Source organism: Lissotriton vulgaris, chromosome 2_1 (assembly GCF_964263255.1).
Source record: "Lissotriton vulgaris chromosome 2_1, aLisVul1.2, whole genome shotgun sequence".
Lineage (NCBI taxonomy): Eukaryota > Metazoa > Chordata > Amphibia > Caudata > Salamandridae > Lissotriton > Lissotriton vulgaris.
The window spans coordinates 1,315,329,382-1,315,351,317 of NC_141687.1; the positions used below are offsets into that span (position 1 = coordinate 1,315,329,382).

Genomic DNA, 21,936 nt, shown 5'->3' on the forward strand with positions numbered 1-21,936 from the left:
CACTCAGCCATAATTAAGACATTTAAGCCTAAAATGTTTTTGTCTGAATTTTATGAATATGAAACCAGTGTAAAATTCATTATATTTGAAATGTCAGTGGAAATCCCACAACTAACTACATGTCCCACAATGCACTAAGTAACTACAATCACTTAAATACTGAAAGTGAAGTAGGACAATTGTTTATGCCGCCGTGATAAGGAACCAGTAGGTTCGAAACGCGTAGGCTTGTACACTGAATAAATTTAAAAACCTCTAACTAACGGAGTGCTGGAATAATTCTTTGGTGTCAAATATATATATATATATATATATATATATATTATATATATATATATATATATATATATATATATTATATATATATATATAATATTTAATGTCCCACATATATTGTTTTTTATGGTCTGGCTTGATAATGCTGCAGTTGCCACACAATTATTTGAGCATCACAAGATAGGGGCTTCGGCTCCACCCACAATTTGGGAGCCAGGAGAATGTTGTAATAGGGCAGAAGTTGTGTGCTTCCTCAAAAAAGTGCTTGTCCTCCATACAGCTGTGGCCATTTTGTTTATTTATCCAGCTGGTTAGGCTTGAACTTTCAGGAGCACACATATGGCATTGCAATGCTATTAAAGTATCTTAGCTAATTGGATAATTTGTATTGTTTTTCTGTGGCAGCAGCACAGATGGTAGGAGGGCAGCCAATAACGCACACGGATTTTTAGGTCTGACTTGAATGTTCTTTGCTTGCACACAAATACTTATTCATTATCATGCTATTTACTTGTAATGCTTTGCATTACCATACAGCATTCCTTTAAAGCCGAACCCATTGGCATTGGCAATGCTCGTTTTGTTTTAGCCTTAGTCTTAGTTTTGATGGAGGCCTGTAAAGAGATCGAGAAATGGTTCAAGTTAATGGGGCTCAAGCTTTCTTACTAAATCACGTTGGTGCCATTTCAGCCTTCTGTACTCCCACCCACTTAGCTGTTTTTTGCCCAACCTTGATTCTCTTGTTTCTGTTTACTGTGTATTTTTACCGTTTCCATTTCCTAATTATGAAATGTGAATTTCTTACCCCTCATCGTCAGAAATTGTTGTCACTCTTAGCACAGTTCTATGACAAATCTTATTGGCCTGCTTCATGCTTAAAGAAATAATAAATAAATACTTACTTTTTTTACAACAAACACAATGAGTGCATTAATTGATGGTGCAAAAATTAGTTTTAACAGAACGATTGATTTTGTCTTCTTATCAGAATCTTGCTTTCATCTTCCTCCGTGAAACCCAAGAGAAAATAGTTTCTGCGATTGTCTCAGATTTTTGCTCAAATAACATTATTTGGACATAACTTTCACGATTACCCCACATTGCCAAATCAATGCACATTAAAGAGTATAATTGTTGTTGGCTTTTTGCGAATACTGAACCACCCATCACCCTGTGTTCTTTCTGCGTTTTTATGGCTACGATTTGTCGTTTATACTAAAACCTCTGATCTATTTCTCTGCTCGTAATCAAGAAACATTTCCTTGTTACTTAGATATCTTTCCTGAAATATTTTAGTCTTTCATCACTTTTACACTGCGTCTGTTTCTACCTCTTCCCGCCATCACTCATGAAGTTCTAATATTGGAATAGCCGCCTGGAGAACAGTTTTCTCGTCCTTGTGGGATAAAGGAAATAAATGACATATGCCAAGGAGTAGAAGGGTAAATATCCGCCTGAGGTCTCTGCTGACCAGCAGTCAGTGTGTCTTGGTTACAATGCACATGTGGGCCCGAAATGGTTGTCTTCTTTGCAAAGTAAATTTTTTCCGCAATTATGTGTAAATGTTCAGTCCCGATTTCTTTCTTTTTATTGTTAATTTATGGACGTAAGGGCCATAATGAAAATCTAATTTTTCTATTTTTTATTTCAGCTTTATTAGCTCTCTGGGAGTGGGTTACATGATGCTCTGCTCCGAAAATTACCCCAGTGTGCTGTCCTTCTGCTTTCTGGATGAACTACAAAAGGAATTTATCACAACATATGACACTGCCCGGATCAATACAGCCATCAGGCCATATTCTTTTATCGAATTTGGTAAGTCTCAGCTCTCTCTTAATTTATTTATTTATTATTTTAAATTAGTTTTTATTGAGATTTAACTTTAACCATGACATGGTAAATTGAATAACATTTACGTATACTTTCAACTCTTAGCGTGTATCGCAGAGTACATTAGCGATCATGCCATTACCGAGTAAGTGTTCAGGTACCATAAAAGTCTTCCAATGAGGACATTCCAGATGCAACTGGGGGAAAAAACTGGGGGTGGTGGGGTTCATGGTATGCAGGGTGGCAAGAGCGGGTGCAACAGGCGGATGGCAATGCGCTTATAACCGCTTAATAAGGAAGGGCATCAGGGGTGCAGGGTGGGCCCCGTAGATAGCCTAGGGGCTGGCAGGTGGCTCCTTCTGTAAGCGCTTAGTTGAGCATTGTTGTCAGGTAGCTGCAGGTACATCGTATGGCGGGAGTCCGGTGTTCGTGGCCGTGGTGTGTCCCTGCCATAGTGTGATTTGTGATGCGTGGGGAACCCACGGCAAGTCGTCCTGAGTCAGTGGTTGTGTGAATTGATGTAATAGGATGGCCCAATCCATGGATATGGGGTGTTTGCGTATCCCCTTCACCTCCTCCTCCCTCAGTGTTTCCTCCTCCGCTAGTGCCCATTTCTTCACTGCGCCCACCCAAGCCTTGATCTGGGGGACTGTAGGGGATCGCCAGTGTATGGCTATGTTTCGTTTTGCTAAGAGGATAACCAGGGAGGCGAACCTAAGGGGCACCTTGTGTTGTTTCTTTCTCTGGTAAAGGCCTAATGCACAGGTGTCCCATGTGTCCAAGAACATCAGTCCAGTGAGTGCTCTGAGGGAGGTATGTATGTGTTGCCAGTATGCATGTAATGTGGGGCAGCTCCAAAACATGTGATGGAAGTTTGCCGCGTGCAGTTGACATCTAGGACACGAAAACGGAGTATAGGGATAAAAGCGTGTGCAGAACATAAAATTGTATGTTTTTAAAACGCGCATTTCGGGATACCTTCTTGGGGTACTCAAGAGCTCTGTCCCATTCCTTCTCTTGCAAGGAGCAGCCTAGTTCCTCCTCCCAAGTGGCTCGGAAAGCCTCTAGTTGTACATTTTTGAGTTCCCTGATAGCCTTATAGAGCCATGTGACTAGGTGTTGCCCTGTCCCCATATGTAGAATTGTGTGTATGACTGGATGTGTCGGCGGTTCCCCTGTCGAGAGGTCGCTATGTGGACGGTAGTGTGCGAGGAGCTGGCGATGGAGTAGGAACTGACCAACTGGGAGTTCACATTCTTCTGACAACCGTTGGAATGGTCTAAGCTGGCCATCCTCGAATAAGGACTCCGCCTCTGTGATGCCACAGTCCGTCCATGCCCGTAGCATGTGGGATGTGTTGTAGTGTTCCTGCCTAGGCCATCCAGCTAGAGGAAGAAGGGGGGGTATGGGGCCCTTCCGGACGACATCCGGTGAATCTTTAGCATACACTTGCGTGCAACCGTGATGTGTAGGGCATAAGTGCGTCTAGGCTTAGTGCCTGGCAAGAGTAGCCGACAAAGCTCCGGGATGGGCACTGGGCCGTTTGCGGTGTGTGTCTCTCCCAGGTGTCTGCCGGCTGTCCAATAGGAAAGCCACTGGAGTTGGACGGCCAGGAAATATGACTCAAAGGAAGGGGCGGCGAGGCTTCCCTGTGTGGTTGGCAGTTGCAGCTTTGTTAGCGCTATCCTATGTCTACCTGTCCCCCAGATCAGGGTGCCAAGTAGGATATCTAATTATTTTAAAAAGGCTCTGGGCGGGATGATGGGCAGGTTCGTAAAGTAGTATAGTAGTCTCGGAACAATGATCATTTTGGCGAGAGCCACCCGGCCAATCGGGATAGGGGGAGACTCTTCCAGAATCCCACGAGGCTCTGATACCGGCTAATGCCTTTCGGTGATTACCGTCCTAAATATCAGTTGGGGTGTGATAAAGACGAATCCCCAGATATCGGGGGCCTCTGCGCTCCAGGTGATGGTTTGGTTACCCAGTCTAACAAGACATGGGGGAGAATGTGGATGCAGCGGATAAACTGTGGATTTCTCCCAGTTGCCATGCAACCCGGAGACTCCTGCAAACTCGGTCAGTGTGGTCCAAATGGGCGTTAAGTTAGCAGTGATGTCTCTGATATATATTAGGAGATCGTCAGCGTACATGGAGACACTATGTGTGGTGTTTCCTATAGGGATTCCCCATATCCCACCCTCACGGCACAGCAGAATGGCCAGTGGCTCCACCCCGAGGGCAAAGAGCAGAGGCGAGAGCGGGCAGCCTTGCCTCGCGCCCCGCTGCACTGCGAATTCAGGTGAAATACCGCTCCCTATGCGCACCCGCGAAGTGAGTTTAGTATATAGGAGCCGTGTGTAAGCCAGGATCGTAGGGCCAAGGCCTAGTCGTTGTAGTACCAAGAAGAGGTAACGCAATGTGAGGGTATCAAAGGCCTTTTGAAGATCGAGGATGAAGCAAGCTGCTCTGGGGTGGGCATCCCCTATTTGGTCCTGAACATGGAAGAGCCGGCGTATATTTTGAGATGTGTTTCTGCCCGGGACAAAACCACATTGGTCGGGGTGTACCAGTGGCCGTATAATTTGCGTGTATCTGTCCGCCAAAATCTTCCTGAGAATCTTGCAATTAGTAGAGAGGAGTATGATAGGGCGATACGAGGACATCGACTGTGGATCACGGTTGGGTTTCAGGAACGTCAAAATGACCGATTCCCTGAGGGATTTCGGCAGTTCCCTCCAGCGCAGCGGTGCACCTTGCTGCATGTCTGGGGATTAATAAGGGGGAGAAGGTTTTGTAATATTCCAGGGGGAGCCGATCCAATCCCGGCGCTTTGTTATGGGCCAATGCTCGCAGGGCCTGGGAGATATCTGCGGGCTCTATCCTCGCGTCTAGTGACTTTCGGTCCTCCCTTGTGATCTCAGGAATGGCCAGGGGGTCGGGAAAGCGGTCTATGCTGTCCTGCTCCACAGGGGTGGGGTGGCTATATACTTCCGAATAGTGTTGGTGAAAGGACGAGAGTATCTGGTCTTGGGACCGCACCAAGTTGCCACAGGGGTCAAGCACCTCAGTAATGGGCTTCACCTCGCTATCTTGTTTTGCTAACCATGCCAGGAGGGTCCCTGTTTAGTCGCGTTCCTTATGCATGTGGGTAGCATATGCCCTGAAATTGTAGCGTTGCAGGCCAACACAGGCCGCCATGTAGTCTGTTCTGGCATTAGCTATCTGTGCCGCCACCTCCTCCGAGTGCCTGTCCTGTGTAGTGGCGGCTGCAAGGCACTGCTCGGTGTGGGTAAGTGCTTTCTCTAGTGTGTGTCTTACTCCTACGATTTGTGTGATGCATTCTCCTCTGGCTACCACCTTAAATGCATCCCATTCAATTAGAATGGAGGATGCTGTTCCGTATTATTCGCAAAGTAATTCTCTCTGCTCTGGCCCTGGTCGTGCTTGAATACCGAGTCTCCTAGACAGTCACGCAGGAGGCGCCATGTGGGAACGGGGGGTGCGAGGGTCTCCAGTTTAATTGCAATATGTGTGCGTCATGATCGGAGATGATTAAAAAAAACAAGGACCCCCTGAACACTGGGGTCAGTGAACTCCTAGGACAGGGATAATAATGTGTGAACAAAAATTCCTAGGCAGTCAAACAAATGGGCAATCAAGTAACATAAAGTGACAGCGAAAAATCATTCAGAGAAAATATAAAATGAAAACAATCATGATTTTAATGAACATAGTTAAACATCATACAGATAACTGACTAAGCAACCACCGTATGATAAGATTAATTAAAAAACATACAATTCATACAAAACTTTTTTAATCATATAAAGAACACCCCAGCAAATTAATATCATTGGTGTCCAAGGGAGACAACACTGTGGCGAGTGAAACTCGACGCGCGTTTCGGCGTAGACAACGCCTTCTTCAGGAGCCACACAGTGATATTGTTTTAAGGAGGGTTACCCGACTTTTATATTGGATACAATCAAAAAGGCCTTGCAAACTCGCAAAATAATGGCCGGAACAGATATGGTCCTAATATACAGAAAATTAGGAGGCAAAGCTTCTATACTTTATGCCACAGATGTGGTAGTAACTTCAAGGCATCGATAAATATTATATGAGGGTTCCTTTAAAAACGGAGCAGTGTCTTCTTTACGTCTGCGTACTGATATTGAATGAGGCTTCTTGATTACTGCATACCGATCTTTAAAAGCCTCCTCCCGGAAGGCAAACTTCAGATGCGAAGTAGGAGCAGGATAATGCTCTCAAGGCAGCAGGCTCACGACGTGCGATTCCGTCGAGGAAAAAATGGTGGACTCGGCGGATACTTTTGTTTTGTGATGTCAGAATGTTGATATATATATCAACATTCTGACATCACAAAACAAAAGTATTTTATTTATTTACTCAAACGAGAAAGTTCAAGAAGGAGCTCAATAGAACTTAAATGTGTGTATATATATATCTTCCAACAACCTCCAAGCTTTTAGAAGCGCGACTCCACAAGGGATTGGGTTCAACAGAGCCTTTATTTAGGAAGCAATTATATGGCCGATTTACTTCAAGTCCCTGACGCGTTTCGGTGCCACAGGCTGAAACGCGTTGGTTGAGTGGAGCTGTGAAAAATAAAAACCACTAAGTAACCTACTCTGAAGTGAAATTAAGTGAGGGTCTGGATCCGACCCCAGCGCTGGTCACCCGATGGTGAGTGCTCTATGACCAAACAGGATCACATTGTGGAAATATATATATATTTATTGCTTCCTTGTTCTGTAGGGCGTTTTTCCTCGCGCACTCTCCAGCTAGCTTGAGTGATGTAGCAAAAATGCCCACTAGAGGGCTTAATTGAGGGTCATCAAAATAAGATTATTGCCCATACTAATTAAAAAAGTTACATCCATAGTTTCCAAATTCAAGTATGAGAATAATTACCAAATATAATGCTGTTGGTAGAAATATTCAACTTGTGCACTACATGTCCCACAATCCTCTAAATCAGGAATAGGAAATGATGTCACTGTTTTGAATTCCCTTTATTTAATCACTTAAAAAAATGTTTTGTGTGTCATCAACAGTCCCATGAGCAAGGTCTGTGTACAGACCGAAACGCGTAGAGTTTTTTGCTGCTGGTCGCTGTTATTAAAAAGCAAAATTGGAACCGAATATATGGTTTGGACATCACTTTATTGATTGCCGGAGAGTGCGCGAGGAAAAACACTCTACGGGGCAAGGAAGCACAAAGTAGCTGCGGCGGGATCTGCCGCTCCTTGATGCACCGTCGAAGAGCGCTTGGAAGCTCGAAAGTGGGCCACGCTGGAAGTAAATAGGAAACGGGCTCAGACGAACGCCAAAATTATTGCCTAACCACTGTGAAATCCGACAGAGAGAGATCGGGAACACGAGGAACAGGGGTCTTGAGGGAACGTGGAACTCGAACGAACGTCTGACACGGTGAGCAGTTCACTGCCATAAATACAGATTGTGCAACATTGTAGCTCAATATTAAAGACTATCGGCTGGTTTCTACAAAGCGTGTTATCAATCACAGAATCAGCGAGCTAGCAAACTCAGAGAACTTTTCTCTTGCTATCAATATAGTGTGATAAGGTTATACATGCAGAATCAGGCATTAAAAGAATTGGTGTTCAAAGTCGAAGTTAATCGAATACCATAATACAGCACAATTAAATTACCAGCACAAAATGGATAAAAGGGAGGCAGCCAGAAACGCCCTGATTGGAACATGTTTTAAAGAGGGGGCAAATACCAGTACTAATGGAGCATTAAGTGGGGCACGAAAGCCTGACATGAAAAATAAATTACACACATGGTAGAAATTGCCCAAAAAGGAGAAAAATAAGTGGTAGGAAGTGGCAAGCTTAAGAAAATATTTAGAAGTGAAACGAGTACGACAGGGTTTGCGTATTAACCTGATGCCCAGCCACCAGGATACAAGTAATGATCTGCTAAGTGAATGGGGTGAATACATCTTGCAATATTCACTGGGATTAATGGAGATCTTAATAAGGCACATAGAAATAGTGCTGGATAGAACCACTCACCAACTTAAAGAAATGGAGAAAGAATTGGCTACTATGGAGATGAATCCTGAACTGAAAAAATTCAATGAAGAATTAGAACACTATATAGAAAAACATGAGGAGACTGTACGTATGAGGAAGCAGTCCAAAATTCAGAGAGATAAGGATGACTATCAGGAGGGCCGCATATTCACTTATGCAAGAAAATACGACAAATTCAACAAAATGAAACAATCTAATTTACAGCCGAAACTGGAAGCATGTCCTCATTAACCTCAACAGATGCCAGTGTGAGTGAAGGGGAAGTTCAACAAAGAGACACTAGATCCAAATGCTCTTTTTTAGACGAGATGAAGGTGGCACTACAGCAGAAAAATTGGGAGAAGACAATGATGGCCCCAACAACAAACAGAGGAAGAGAAAGAGGACATGGAAATGCCAGTCGAAACCGACAAGAAGGGGCAAGCAAAAATGGAGATCAAAGTTTTGGTGCAAACCATGGGGGAACAATGACGAGGAGTATGCGTCAGAAATGGAATTAAAAGATCAGGAGTTAAGACCAGCCTCCACAAATGAAGGGCAAGAGCTGCAAGTGATCAACTTATCGTCAAAGATTCTAACAGAAATGGAACAGAGAGTTCTAAAACTGGGCTTGAACTTCTGCCCCACTAACAATATAGACCTTGCTGAAACCAGGATTAATCCCTGCAAATATATACGAAAGATAAAACTGGCTAAATTATTTGTGGACAATCCAAATATGGCAAAAAATTAAAAGAACTACCTCTGACCCAGCAATGGGACTAACAGCTAAGGATGCTGAACATTTTATCAATTTAATGGAATTAAATTTAGATCCTGAATGTGAAAGAGGGGAAATAAGTTCCCACTGTGACCAACTTGGAGCAAGGAGTAGTCAAAAAAAGCCACAATCAAAATTTTACCCACAATTGCCTCCCGGCAACAAGATTGACTTTTTTCATGAATGCGTGATCAAGGATCTTTACCAACTGAAAGTATCCAAGAAGACAGACAATCTCTCAATGGAAGAACGGAAAGCTATGAACATTTAAAAAAAAGATGAAACCATTGAAATAAAAATGGCGGATAAGGGTGGAAATGTTATCATCCTGGACAAAGAAACATACATGCGAGAGGCATACTCACAACTCAGAAATAGAGAGTATTATGAAAACTTAAAATCCAATCCAACAACAAAATGGAAGGAAGAAGTGGATATGAAATTGGACTACTGGCTTAAACAAAATTTACTGGATGATGATGATGAAGTAAAATATCTCAAAATAGCACATCCAAAGATGGCAACAATATACTTCCTCCCTAAAGTCCACAAACACCCCACGAAGCCACCAGGGAGACCGATAATTTCGGCAAAAGGTGCATTACTTGAACCAATGGCTAACTACCTGGATGTATTTTTACTGCCGTATGTTAAATGTTTAACATCGTACATCCAGGACACAGGCGACCTGTTGAGCAGACTACAAGAAACCCAGTGGCAACCCACATATAAGTTAATCACAATGGGTGTGGTTTCCTTATATTCCAATATCCAGAATGACATCGGGTTGAAATCATGTGAACATTTCCTAATGGATAGAAACATCCAATTCACCAATCACAACCACATGCATTGGAAATGATTCAAATGTGTCTAGAACAAAATGTTTTCCTATTTGGCGAAGAAATCTTCCGCCAATCGAAAGGAACTGCCATGGGTTTTTCCTTCAGTCCATCGCACACCTGTCTAACCATGGGTTTATGGGGAAAAACCTGGGCGTGGCACCATGAAAATGTATTTGTAAGCAAGACCATAGCATGGCTCAGATACATCGATGATCTGATTCTGATATGGGACGGTACAGAGGAAGAGTTTGCAGATTACTTCAAGATCTTAAATGATTCCAATTTTGGGCTTAAATCCACTTATGCCATTACTGAACAGAAAGTGGTATTTTTGGATACTGAAATCTTTATTTGGAATAATGAGGTACACACCACCCTGCATCGTAAGAGCACAGCCACAAATGCTGTTTTACATGCCCAAAGCTTTCATCAGGCCAGTCTAATTGAAAATATCCCCTATGGGGAATTCCTCAGAATCAAGAGAATTTGCTCCAAGGAGGATGAATGGATAAAGAACCAAAGACAAGCCATAACAAGATTTGAAAAAAGAAAGTACAAACCAAGATCAATCAAAACTGCCCTCGAGCGAACAAATTCAGTAAACCGAACAAGTGGGAGAAAAGAGTGACAATAAAATACGACTGATCACAACCTACTCGACGGCCAACCAACAACTGATAAAAATTCTAAGAAAGAATTGTCATATATTGCACATGGATATGACCACATCAGCCATTGTGGGAGATCATCCTGAAATCACCTATCGAAGGGCTAGGAATCTAAAGGACCAGTTAGTTCATAGTCATTTCCTACCACCGAAAAAAACTGAAACATTGCTGAAGCCAAACGGCTTCTATAAATGCACTAGTTGCACGGTGTGCAGTATTGCCCAAAATACTAAAGAAATCATCATGGCCAATAAACAAATATTGAAAATTCAACAACTTATTAATTGCAAAAGTCAGTATGCAATATACATTATCGAATGTCCGTGCTCCTTGAAATATGTTGGGAGCACGAAGTGCAAACTGAAAAAACGCATCTTAGAACACGTTCGTGCCACGATAAACACCGATAGGAGCAACGCAGTTGCCAAGCACATGGAAAAGGAAAATGGGGGCAACTGGAAGGAACTCAAATTCTACGCAGTTGAAACTGTGGGAATACACCCCAGAGGTGGTGATTGTGAAAAAACAATGAGGCAAAAGGAATCGAAACAGATCCTGAACTACCGTACCTTAAAGCCCGCAAGGATTGAACCAGGATGAAGAGTTACATTACCACCTTTAATATGAACAATTACGGGTTCCTCGACAAAAGACTTGATTTGGCACTGTCCTCCCTTCTTTTCTCTCTTTCTTCTCCCCCCCTTTCACCTTTTTCCTTAGTTTATTTGGTTTAATTCACAATTCTTCACTAGTTTTATACAGTGACTGTAAATAATCGGGAAATAAGTGGGAAGCGAGATGGGTATGACCAACTTCTTTTGTTAAAACATTGACATCAATGAAAGAAAAATCTCCCACTGGGGGGTTGAAATAGAACTAGCTTGGGTGATTTAGCAAAAATGCCCACTAGAGGGCTTAATTGAGGGTCCTCAAAATAAGATTATTTCCCATACTAATTAAAAAAGTTACATCCATAGTTTCCCAATTCAAGTTTGAGAACAATTACCAAATATAATGCAGTTGGTAGAAATATTTAACTTGTGCACTACATGTCCCACAATCCTCTGAATCAGGAATAGGAAATTATGTCACTGTTTTGAATTCAGTTTATTTAATCACTTAAAAAAATAGTTTGTGTGTCATCAACAGTCCCGTGAGCAAGGTCTGTGTACAGACCGAAACGCGTAGAGTTTTTTGCTGCTGGTTGCTGTTATTAAAAAGCAAAATTGGAACCGAATATATGGTTTGGACATCACTTTATTGATTGCCGGAGAGTGCGCGAGGAAAAACGCCCTACGGGGCAAGGAAGCATAAAGTAAATGCGTCTGGAAGCTTGAAAGTGGGCCACGCTGGAAGTATATATATATATATATCTAGGCGGGTCACACAAGTGTTTTTAGAAAAATTTACTGCAATTCAGCATTAATGTGGTAAGTCTGTTGTTTGTGTCCATTATTGCACTTCTTTGCCGATCAGTTCAATTTTTAGGGCTGGTTGGGCTTTTAATGCACTTTAAACACGTCATTTCTCTCTCTCTCTCTCTCTCTCTCTCTCTCTCTCTCTATATATATATATATATATATATATATATATATATATATATATATATATATATATATATATATATATATATATATATATATATATATATATATATATATATATATATATATATATATATATATATATATATATATATGATGTGTTAATGCAATGCCGGTTTCCCTCCACTGTCTAAACAAACATGTTTCAGTGTACATGCTTGGAATATTCAGAATAATGGAAAGGAGTTCCTCCTTCCCAGGGATCTTCTGGACACCACCATGTCCATATTGAAGTACCAAGATTCCACTGTGGGTACCAGGGTGCCTCCCCGTTATTGTGCTGTGTCTTTTTGAGCCAGTGCAAAGACTGCAAAGTTTGTAGTATTTCATTAGTTCATGGTTACTCTGTAAGCCCTGCACATTAGTTATGGTAGGTAGATAAGGTTGAACTGCCTATCAGTTTGTGAGGGAGTTTCATGAGGTCTGCCTAGAACAGTCGTAGCTTCACGCATTCCCTTCTTGTTTGGTAGAATGTTCCCCCAAGCCCATATCCCGTAGGATACATAGTTTTGGAGTACTACCCAGAGAGTTACATCTGATATATTAGACCCTGTGTAACACCATTACCACCCAGCCTGATACGTCTACCACAAGTTTATGTACAAGTGTATTTCAGTTGTGCACCTCGGTCACTAGTTCCTCACCTCTGGGTTTATTATCATTAGGTCCACCCCACCCCCACTCCTCATCTAACCATCCATCTCCTCATGGCTCTTTCAGCTTCGGACTAGCTAACATTCTGTCTCCTTTCATTACAAAATCCATTACGTTTTCCATTTTTGGAGACCTCAGCTTTCATCTGGAAGATCCTGAAGAGCAGGACTCCCAGGCCCTCTAGAGGACATGGAATCTCTATGTCTGTCTCAGATTGTCCTTAATTCCACCAAATCAGTGGGACGCTTTCTGGACCCGAAGTTCACTAATCTTAAAGGCACAATGACTTCAACCCTGATGCCGCTTTTATGGGAAAACTACTTGTGCTATATTTTCCCTGGCCTCTCTTTTGTAGTGAAAATCTGTCCTGCACTCTTGCCAACACTTTTTCTTCTCAGAAAATGAGTATAGTCTCCCCAGACAACTTTTTAAGCACATTTAACAATATCCCTATAGACCTCAACTTACATGTCGCTATTGCAGCTGAAAAGTTGCATAAGTGGGTCACTAACGCATTTGACATCATTGTCTCCTTCAACTCTTGGCACTAGATTTGTAAGTTGCCTTCCACTCCTTGGTACTCAGATGAGTTCTGAGCCTCCGAACATCCCTGCAAAGCTCTTGGGTGTAGATGAAGAAACCCTGAGCACCAACAAAGAGTCCTACAAAGTGGCCATCAGAGGCTACTAGTGTCTCATCAGATCAACTCCTCCCATCTACTTGGAAGACTTGATGGGTAGTGAGTGGCTCTAAGCCAGCTCTGGAAACATTTTCTCTTACCAACAACTTCCTTCTACCCAAAACCTCCAATATTGACCCAGGAGCTATGGTCCCCCCTGTCCCTAGGAATAAAAGCCATTTTTCATCCACAAGCCTCACTAGCCTAGCTAGATTTTCTTGATTCCAAGTCTTCCCTTCTGAATGGGATTTCTGCAATCACGTTCATTTCTACATGTTAAGATATTTTCCATCAACAAGTCAGGATCTTCTCTGGACTCTTCCCCACCCTCCTGTAATGTTTACCTCTGTATTAGTCTGTTGGAGGCATGCACTAGTTCTACTCCTATTGAAAAAATCTTCCTCTGAGCCTATGTGAACCACAAAACTATTGCTTCATTTTCCGTTTACCCTTGCCGCCTTAGCTTGTTGAAAAAGTTAAAGTGCTAAATAAACAAGTTACCTCTGAACAGTAATCAAACTTTTTACTTTACCCCTCTGTCTGTCTTCTGCACCTCTCACATCACTAACAGTGATTGCACTGCTTACCACAAATGAGGACCTTCATATGCCAATCCAATCCAATCCAAAAATTCTTTATTTCGGCCATTTAGGCCATAAAAGATGCATAAAAACATACATAGTAACATTTGTAATAAAACATTGAGTTGCAACATAATTTAAGAAAAGAAAAAAACATATTAAGAAGACAACCAATCCCCTGAATTGGTAAATGGATACAGTGGCAATAAGGAAAGTTGACAATACAATCCTTTGATGGTCATACGTTGAGTAATTTACTCCTAATGTGCCACATAGCCAGTAAGAATTTTGCAACTGCAAATACAATGTGTGGGGAGGAATCAGTTTTCAATATTCTGAACGAGATCACACAGCCCCTTATGCCCAAATTCCTACACAGAGGCACTAGCCAATATTTCCTAGGTCTCCTGTAGGCTGGGCAGAAAAATAGAACATGGATTTCCTCCTCATCACAGTGGTTACAGCCGGGGCATGTGTTGTCCCCACCATTGGCCCATTTGCACGTGAAGGATTTAATGGGTAAGGTGCCAAGCCTCCATTGAATAAAAAGCTTTCTTGCCAAAGTCGGGGAAATAATGTCCATAAAACTTTCAAAATGGTAGGAATTTTTGGAATCCATAAAACGTTGAGTTAAAATGCCAGTGCGGGGTGCAAGCACATGAGAAGCAAGACTTTTTTTTCCTTATGAGCTTCTACGAGTCTTTTTCGGGAGACCTTTTGATAGCCTATCTCAGGGGCCTCCCACAGCTCGTAGAGACCCAACCGATACAGTTCTTGCTTTACAAACGATAACCAGGGAATTTTATCACTATGGTTTAAGCTCATAACATGAACGAGATCTTGCCTATAGTGTTTAAGCTTGTTTGTTGTCCAGAGCCTGTGCCAATATCTTAATGGTTTTAGTTCAAGATCCTCCCTTATGGAGGGTAGACCCAAGTCTAAAATGCAAGGGAAGCAAAGATGTAGCAAGCGGGAGGGCCAAAAGGCGTCTCAAAAAATTATTTTCCACACACGTCAGCTCTTTCCCAGCTTAGTAGCCCCACAGCTCGCTGCCATATAATGCAGCCGACTTGGCTTGTGTTTTGTACATTTCAAGTGCGGGAGCTATAGGTTTATAAGTAGAGGTGTTCGTAACCTTTAGAATTGCCCCGGACAGTTGAGGCAGCCTAATTCGAGAACTTGATATCTGTGGTTCCCAAGCTAGATTCTCATGGAGAGTTACGCCCAGGTACTGGAATATTTTTACCCTCTCCAGGGATACTGAGCTCAGTGAAGGTTTTGGTCTTGTCGTGGGGGAGGGGTTGAAAATCATAAATTTGGTCTTCCCTGTGTTGATCTCTAGACCATACTGTCTGCAGAAAAGACCAAAACCGTCCAGGATCCGCTGTATTCCCATAGGTGATTTGGAGAGCAGGAGGGTGTCATCGGCAAACATAATTGCCGGCACCCTCCTGCCCGCCAAAAATGGGGCATCATTGTCCCTAACATTAGCTAGATGAGATAGGACATTATTATCGTAGAGGCAGAACAGTGTAGGCGCCAAGACGCATCCCTGCCTTACCCCCCTTAGAACAGGGAACCTTTTTGACAGAACTCCGCCCCTCCCACACCGAACCTGAGCAAAGTTGCCCTCATGAAGTCTTATTATGGCCTGTAGGAGATGGGTGGGAACTCCCATCTCATTTAAGACCTCCCAAAGTTTTTTCCGGGGTACCAGGTCAAATGCTGACTTCAGGTCCACGAACACCATGAACAGCCTCCCCCCTCAATCCTCACCGATTTCCAATAGAGGAGAACAAGGCAGAAGATCTGATCCATGGTGGACGTGTTCTTCCTGAAGCCAGCCTGGAGAGGGCTTAAAATATCTTTATCCTCCATCCAGTCCAGGAGTTGGTCCAGTATAAGGCGAGAAAAAAGTTTTTGAGGCACATCTATGAGGCTGATCGGCCTGTAGTTGGCTGGGAGGAGAGGACAGCCCTTCTTGAAGATAGGAACTATCTCTGCTCCCAGCCAAGTACAGGGGATCGCCATGCCTCGTGCAATGGAATTAAAGAGGATGTGAAGATATGGCACCTAGATCTCGGGATGGGATCTAAAGAGATCACCAGGTAATTTATCAAGTCCCGGTGCTTTTCCCAGCGCTAGACCATCTATTGCACTGGCCACCTCCCCAAGACTAAACTCCAGACTGTTACCAGGGAGGGATAAGAGGGTGGTGGCCACATCATTGGTATCCTCACAGCTGTCTTCATAAAGTTTACCAAAATGGTCTTCCCACATAGAAGCTGCAATATTTGGCTCCACTGCCGGTTTAGGTTCTCCTGAGCCAGTATTAACTAGTGACCAGAATCTCCTAGAGTCCTTTGTTCTAAGGGCAGATGAGAGATCCTGCCATCTGTCCCAGTCCCAATCTGACCTGGCACGAGCCATTATACCCTTATACTGGCGCCTAAGTTCGGCCACCCTGGTCCGCGCTATACCTTCTTTGACTGCTGCAATTAGTTCAGACTTAGCCTTTTTACATTCAGAATTGTACCAAGAGGAAGTTCGGGTCTTTTGCTTATGCTTCACTACCTCCGGGTAGAGAACCTCGCCCAGAGCTCCCACTAGAGCTTCATGAATGAGAGCTAAACTTTTATTGAAGTCATGAGGTCTGGGTTGGTTAATTAGATTGTACAGAGCCTCAAATTTTGGCAACACTAGCTCATACATTTTCCTAATGCTTTCTTCAGAATTTGACAGTTTCTCCCATCTCACCCTACGCCTGTTTGAAGTTAGTACCAGAATGCCCAGGTCATCCCTAGTCTCAAGGGGTGGAGGACCGTGGTTGCTGGAGGATGTGCCAGACAAAGTAAGAGTGCATTGTGATCGCTATCTGTGCGCACGCTTATTTTAAAATCCTCCACCTTTGGCCACAAACTAATATCTACAAAAATGTAGTCTAGTTGCGACTCATGATCCTTCCTATTAAAAGTGCATTTTGAGGGGGTGTCTGAAATTGTTCGTCCATTGCAAGCCCTTAACGCAAAGTTGAGGGTCAGGGACATGATTTGAACCGCGTGTGGGGACCAAGATTTGGGATGGGGCGATTGGCACACCGGAACGCCCCAGAAGTCATCTTCAGCAGTAAGTGCCCCTTCCCTTAACCCCTCCAATGGTTCGAAATGGCAATTGAAGTCTCCACCCATTACTACCTTGTAGTCATCCGGTAACTGACCCAAGAAGGACGAGAGGTCTTCGAGTGTGGGAGACTCCATGGTTGGGCCGACAGGGCGGGAATAGACATTTATAATTGCTAGTTTGGGAGCACCAGGCCACTTCAATAAGACACACTGTATGTCCTGGGACACCGTAGGTATATTCTCCGCAGAGCAACCAATGTGACTCGCTACCCACACCGCCAAACCACCAGAGGGCCTCCCCTTACCACTCCAGCTAGCCTTAATTTCGAAGATTGCATATCCAGTTTTAGGCGTGGATTTCCTCGCCCAAGTCTCTTGAAAGAGACAAATATCACTATTTGTTACTAGGGAGTCCCAATCGTCTGTATGTAGTTTATTCGCTATGCCTGCAACATTCCATGACAGCACCTTCAGGGCTTCAGGTGGAGTATTGGATGTAGAGCCCGATGTCCCAACATTAACAAGATCATTGCTCTCGTACGAAGCAGGGGACCCAGAAACAGATGTTGGATTCTGTTTGGGTGGGACTAAAAAAGTTGGAGTCAGGTCAGGGAGATCATGGGGAGACTGTGGGTGGAAATGTGCGCTGACAATAGGAGAAATATTATCTTGGGCCCGCAACCCCCTCGAAAATGGAGGAGGGCTAGAGCAGGTACCCAAGCGCCAGTTGCAAGAGTCCAATCCAGAAAAAGCTTCAAATCTATTTTTGACTTCCAAAGGAGTAAAGGGGAGCAGATGTTTCAAATGCATGATCCAGCCTCCCGGAGTTACTACCATAGCCCCTTTGCGGGATGGTTTCCCACCCAGATACATTCTTTAGAGCCATGGGACCAGGCAACAAGGGGAAATATTGATTGTTATATTTAGGGCCTAGGGTGCTCGGCTGGGCAGGGGGTGGCCAAGGGCATGACATGGGAGCCACTAAAGCTCTTGGATAAAAATAAGTAAGGTCACAAGGCATGATTGATTTGCCTAAATTCCCAGGCATCCAACTCAGGATGTGCCTAACAGCTTCATGGTCTCTAAAGTTAACCACGATCAGATCGCCCTCGATGTCTTTATCTCGACCCCCCAACCAGGGTAATCGACGTACATGCACAATCTCCCCATTGATATTACCCGGGAGTGGTCTATTCCGGGTCAACCAGTGCATGGTTTTATTTTTGAGCTGTAGGGGGCCTTCTCGTTTGTCCGGCTCAAGTGTAGGAACACCTGTGAGCACCACCACATAGGGAACTGCTTCCGGGGGAAGTTCAACCTGGCGGCCCCTTCGTTGTTCAGCTCTTTTTGGGGACTCCCTCCCTCTGACCGGCCGCAAAGTTCTTGCAGCCGAGCTATTTCCCCCCTTTGGAATGGCACCTGCAGCTTCCGTGGCTGGTCGGGGTGGAATGGTGGAAAGTATGGCCGCTTGTGGGTTTCGACTTACTGTTTTAGTAGGTGCATTAGGCGTTTTAAATGTGTCGGGTGGAGTGGTAGTTGATGCAGTTGCAGCCGCCTGGTCTAGAGTTGGTTTTGGAATGGCGGGTAATCCAACCCCAGCCAGGGCTGGAGTTGGGTTAGGAGGAGCTTTCTGTTTTTCCACTTTGTTAAGGATTGCCACTTCCAGATTCCCCAGCCGCTGCTCTATGCCCAATAATCTTTCTAAAATTGGGGAAGTGAACGTCCTAAGCAGATGCTCAAGAAGCTCCAAAGTGAGGACAGACAACTGAGGGTCCGTCAGACTGGCACTTGAAGAAACTGTACCAGTTGCTAATGGTAGGGGGGACGATGGTATTTCTTGTGGGGTCATTAGAGTTGTTTCAGATCTTAAATCCACTATTGATTTGGGAGCAGAAACTAACTTCCCCCCTTTCCCCTTACCAAAATCAGAGTGACTAATTCTACCTTTTTGGAGTGAGCCCCCCCTCCTCCTTCTTTTGTTAGGAGGTGGGCCATGGACTTTTAGGACCTCTGTTTTCCTAGGTTGGTTTCTTAAAGTCGTTTTGGCTGTGCGCAGGGCAGCTAATGGAACTTCCAGCCCTGCACCAGGATTACATGATGATGTAGTAGAGATTAAGGGGGTGCTATTTGAGGTCACAGGTGGGGAGGGTGAAGGGGAGGTGTCCCTTAAGAGTACGGGAATACCCTGGGTGGCAAGAGGATCCTCAATTGATGGGGCCCCCCCTGAACCAGATGTTAAAGTAAGCGGGGTTGATGTCAAAGAAAGTCTAGCTTTGTCACCTTCAATGGAGAGGCGGCGCTCCACCCTTCTCTCAGCTAGTGCTTCTTCCCTATCAATTTCAGAAATGGATTTTTTAAAATAATTATCTAGGGTGCCCTTGTTAGAGTTTCCCCCCGCACTACTAGGGAGAGAAGAATCCATGCTAATATCTGTTTGCAACTAAATTGGGTACCAGAGTAGGTAGAAACCTGTGCGAGGATATGTAGTCAGGAATTCGGATAAATTAACACATTTGCCCTGCCAGGGGGAGTATTAGCAAGGAAAACAGTACAAGAAGGAAAGGAATCCTAGTTTGACAGCACAGATCATAAGAATAGTGCTATGAAGTAGGATGCTATGACCAAACGAAGTGCCAGGAGCAAGAGAAAATCCAGCACAACAGTCTCTTCAACAAGCAAAAAGCTGCTAGATGGGATTGTAGGAGAGTAGGAGACGGGCCCCAGCCCAGCCTCCCACAGCCACCTAACGGCCACACAACGGCCCGCCCTTTGCCCGGGCTTCGCCCCGTGCTCCGTCCCGCGCTCGCGGGACTGAGGGGGGTTTAGTACTCGAGGTCTATGACGTCAAGAGGAGGAGTGGGCGGGAAGAGACGCAGGTGCGCAGATGGCTGTAGCGCGATTCCTGCTGGGACTCTCAGTCCCGCCCCGACAGTCCACAATGAACAAAGGCGCTCTCCCCAAGGTCCTCGGCACGGATTTCAGTCTCCTTCCAAGGCGGGTCAATGAAGAACCAGAGAGTCAGGCACTACGGCTGCGAGCGGCTCCCGCGAAGCGGGGGCCGCGAGCCGTTTTCAGCAGTTGAGGGAGGAGGGGGCGGGAAGCGGCGCAGGTGCGCAGATGGCTGTAGCGCGATTCCTGCTGGGACTCGCAGTCCCGCCCCGACAGTCCACAATGAACAAAGGCACTCTCCCCAAGGTCCTCGGCACGGATTTCAGTCTCCTTCCAAGGCGGGTCAATGAAGAACCAGAGAGTCAGGCACTACGGCTGCAAGCGGCTCCCGTGGGCCGCGAGCCGTTTTCAGCAGTTGAGGGAGGAGGGGGCGGGAAGAGACGCAGGTGCGCAGATGGCTGTAGCGCGATTCCTGCTGGGACTCGCAGTCCCGCCCCGACAGTCCACAATGAACAAAGGCGCTCTCCCCAAGGTCCTCGGCACGGATTTCAGTCTCCTTCCAAGGCGGGTCAATGAAGAACCAGAGAGTCAGGCACTACGGCTGCGAGCGGCTCCCGCGAAGCGGGGGCCGTGAGCCGTTTTCAGCAGTTGAGGGAGGAGGGGGCGGGAAGAGACGCAGGTGCGCAGATGGCAGTAGCGCGATTCCTGCTGGGACTCGCAGTCCCGCCCCGACAGTCCACAATGAACAAAGGCGCTCTCCCCAAGGTCCTCGGCACGGATTTCAGTCTCCTTCCAAGGCGGTCCAATGAAGAACCAGAGAGTCAGGCACTACGGCTGCGAGCGGCTCCCGCGAAGCGGGGGACGCGAGCCGTTTTCAGCAGTTGAGGGAGGAGGGGGCGGGAAGCGGCGCAGGTGCGCAGATGGCTGTAGCGCGATTCCTGCTGGGACTCGCAGTCCCGCCCCGACAGTCCACAATGAACAAAGGCACTCTCCCCAAGGTCCTCGGCACGGATTTCAGTCTCCTTCCAAGGCGGGTCAATGAAGAACCAGAGAGTCAGGCACTACGGCTGCTTAATCTAGGTAGCTTGGCGACCCTGATCCTACTTGTCCACTCAACGGCTTTCGATTCAGTCTCAAACCCTATTTTTCTCAACAATTTTTTAAAATCTGGGATCTGTATACCCCTATTCCTGCCCCAGTGGGCATATACTTCAATAAATCAATTCAGTTGGCACAACAAATTGCCACTGTTCTGAATGACCACAATTCACTCAGTATTAGGAGTACATTTTTGTTTGCTTACTATACTACCGAGCAGTGGGATTGCCCATGCAGGCTCAATTTCCGCAAGCTTTGTCTATTTGATGCAATTTGAATACAGCACCGTTTCAATACTATGTATTTATGTTCACGCATTTATATTGAGATATGCGGCAGTACATCCTATTATGATTGTGCATTAATAGATTTAATGAATTATTACACTGCGCACTAGTGCCATATTAGACTGAAGAAAAAAAATATATATATATATATTCAGTGCTTATAACTTTTCCCCTGGAAGAGCACCAGGATTACAGGTAAGTAACTTATCCTTTCTGAACTGTTTTGCCCTCGCAATTTCCATCACTAATAACGTGGATGAATTTGCAAGGGGGGAAATCTCGGATGCAAGCACAGTTTGCTCACTTCAGAATGCGAAATCGGATGCAGACCCTGTTTGCTGCAAGTTCTTCTTTTGCTTTTTTACACGACTGAAAATAGCAAATATTAGGCAACACCGTGTTACTCTCATGTAGTTGAGGAAGAAAAACTTGTTTCTCTGGGAAGAATACTAAAGTGAGGGGATTGTTTACTCTGCATGAATACCTGCCTACTTAACCGGGATTTAAACTTTGCAAGTTTAAGTTTAAAATGTTTATGATACCTATGTCATTGC

General features: G+C 44.7%; 1 protein-coding gene across 3 annotated transcripts in view; it reads left to right on the top strand.

Annotated features, from left to right (window-relative positions):
- The window catches only part of SEC22A (SEC22 homolog A, vesicle trafficking protein), a 458,264-nt gene that overhangs the window by 188,165 nt on the left and 248,163 nt on the right, over positions 1 to 21,936 (top strand). For all 3 annotated transcript variants that reach the window (XM_086957074.1, XM_086957076.1, XM_086957075.1), the window contains exon 3: positions 1,928 to 2,091. In XM_086957074.1, coding sequence (XP_086813200.1) covers positions 1,928 to 2,091 — 164 coding nt within the window. The remainder of the gene's footprint in view (positions 1 to 1,927; positions 2,092 to 21,936) is intronic.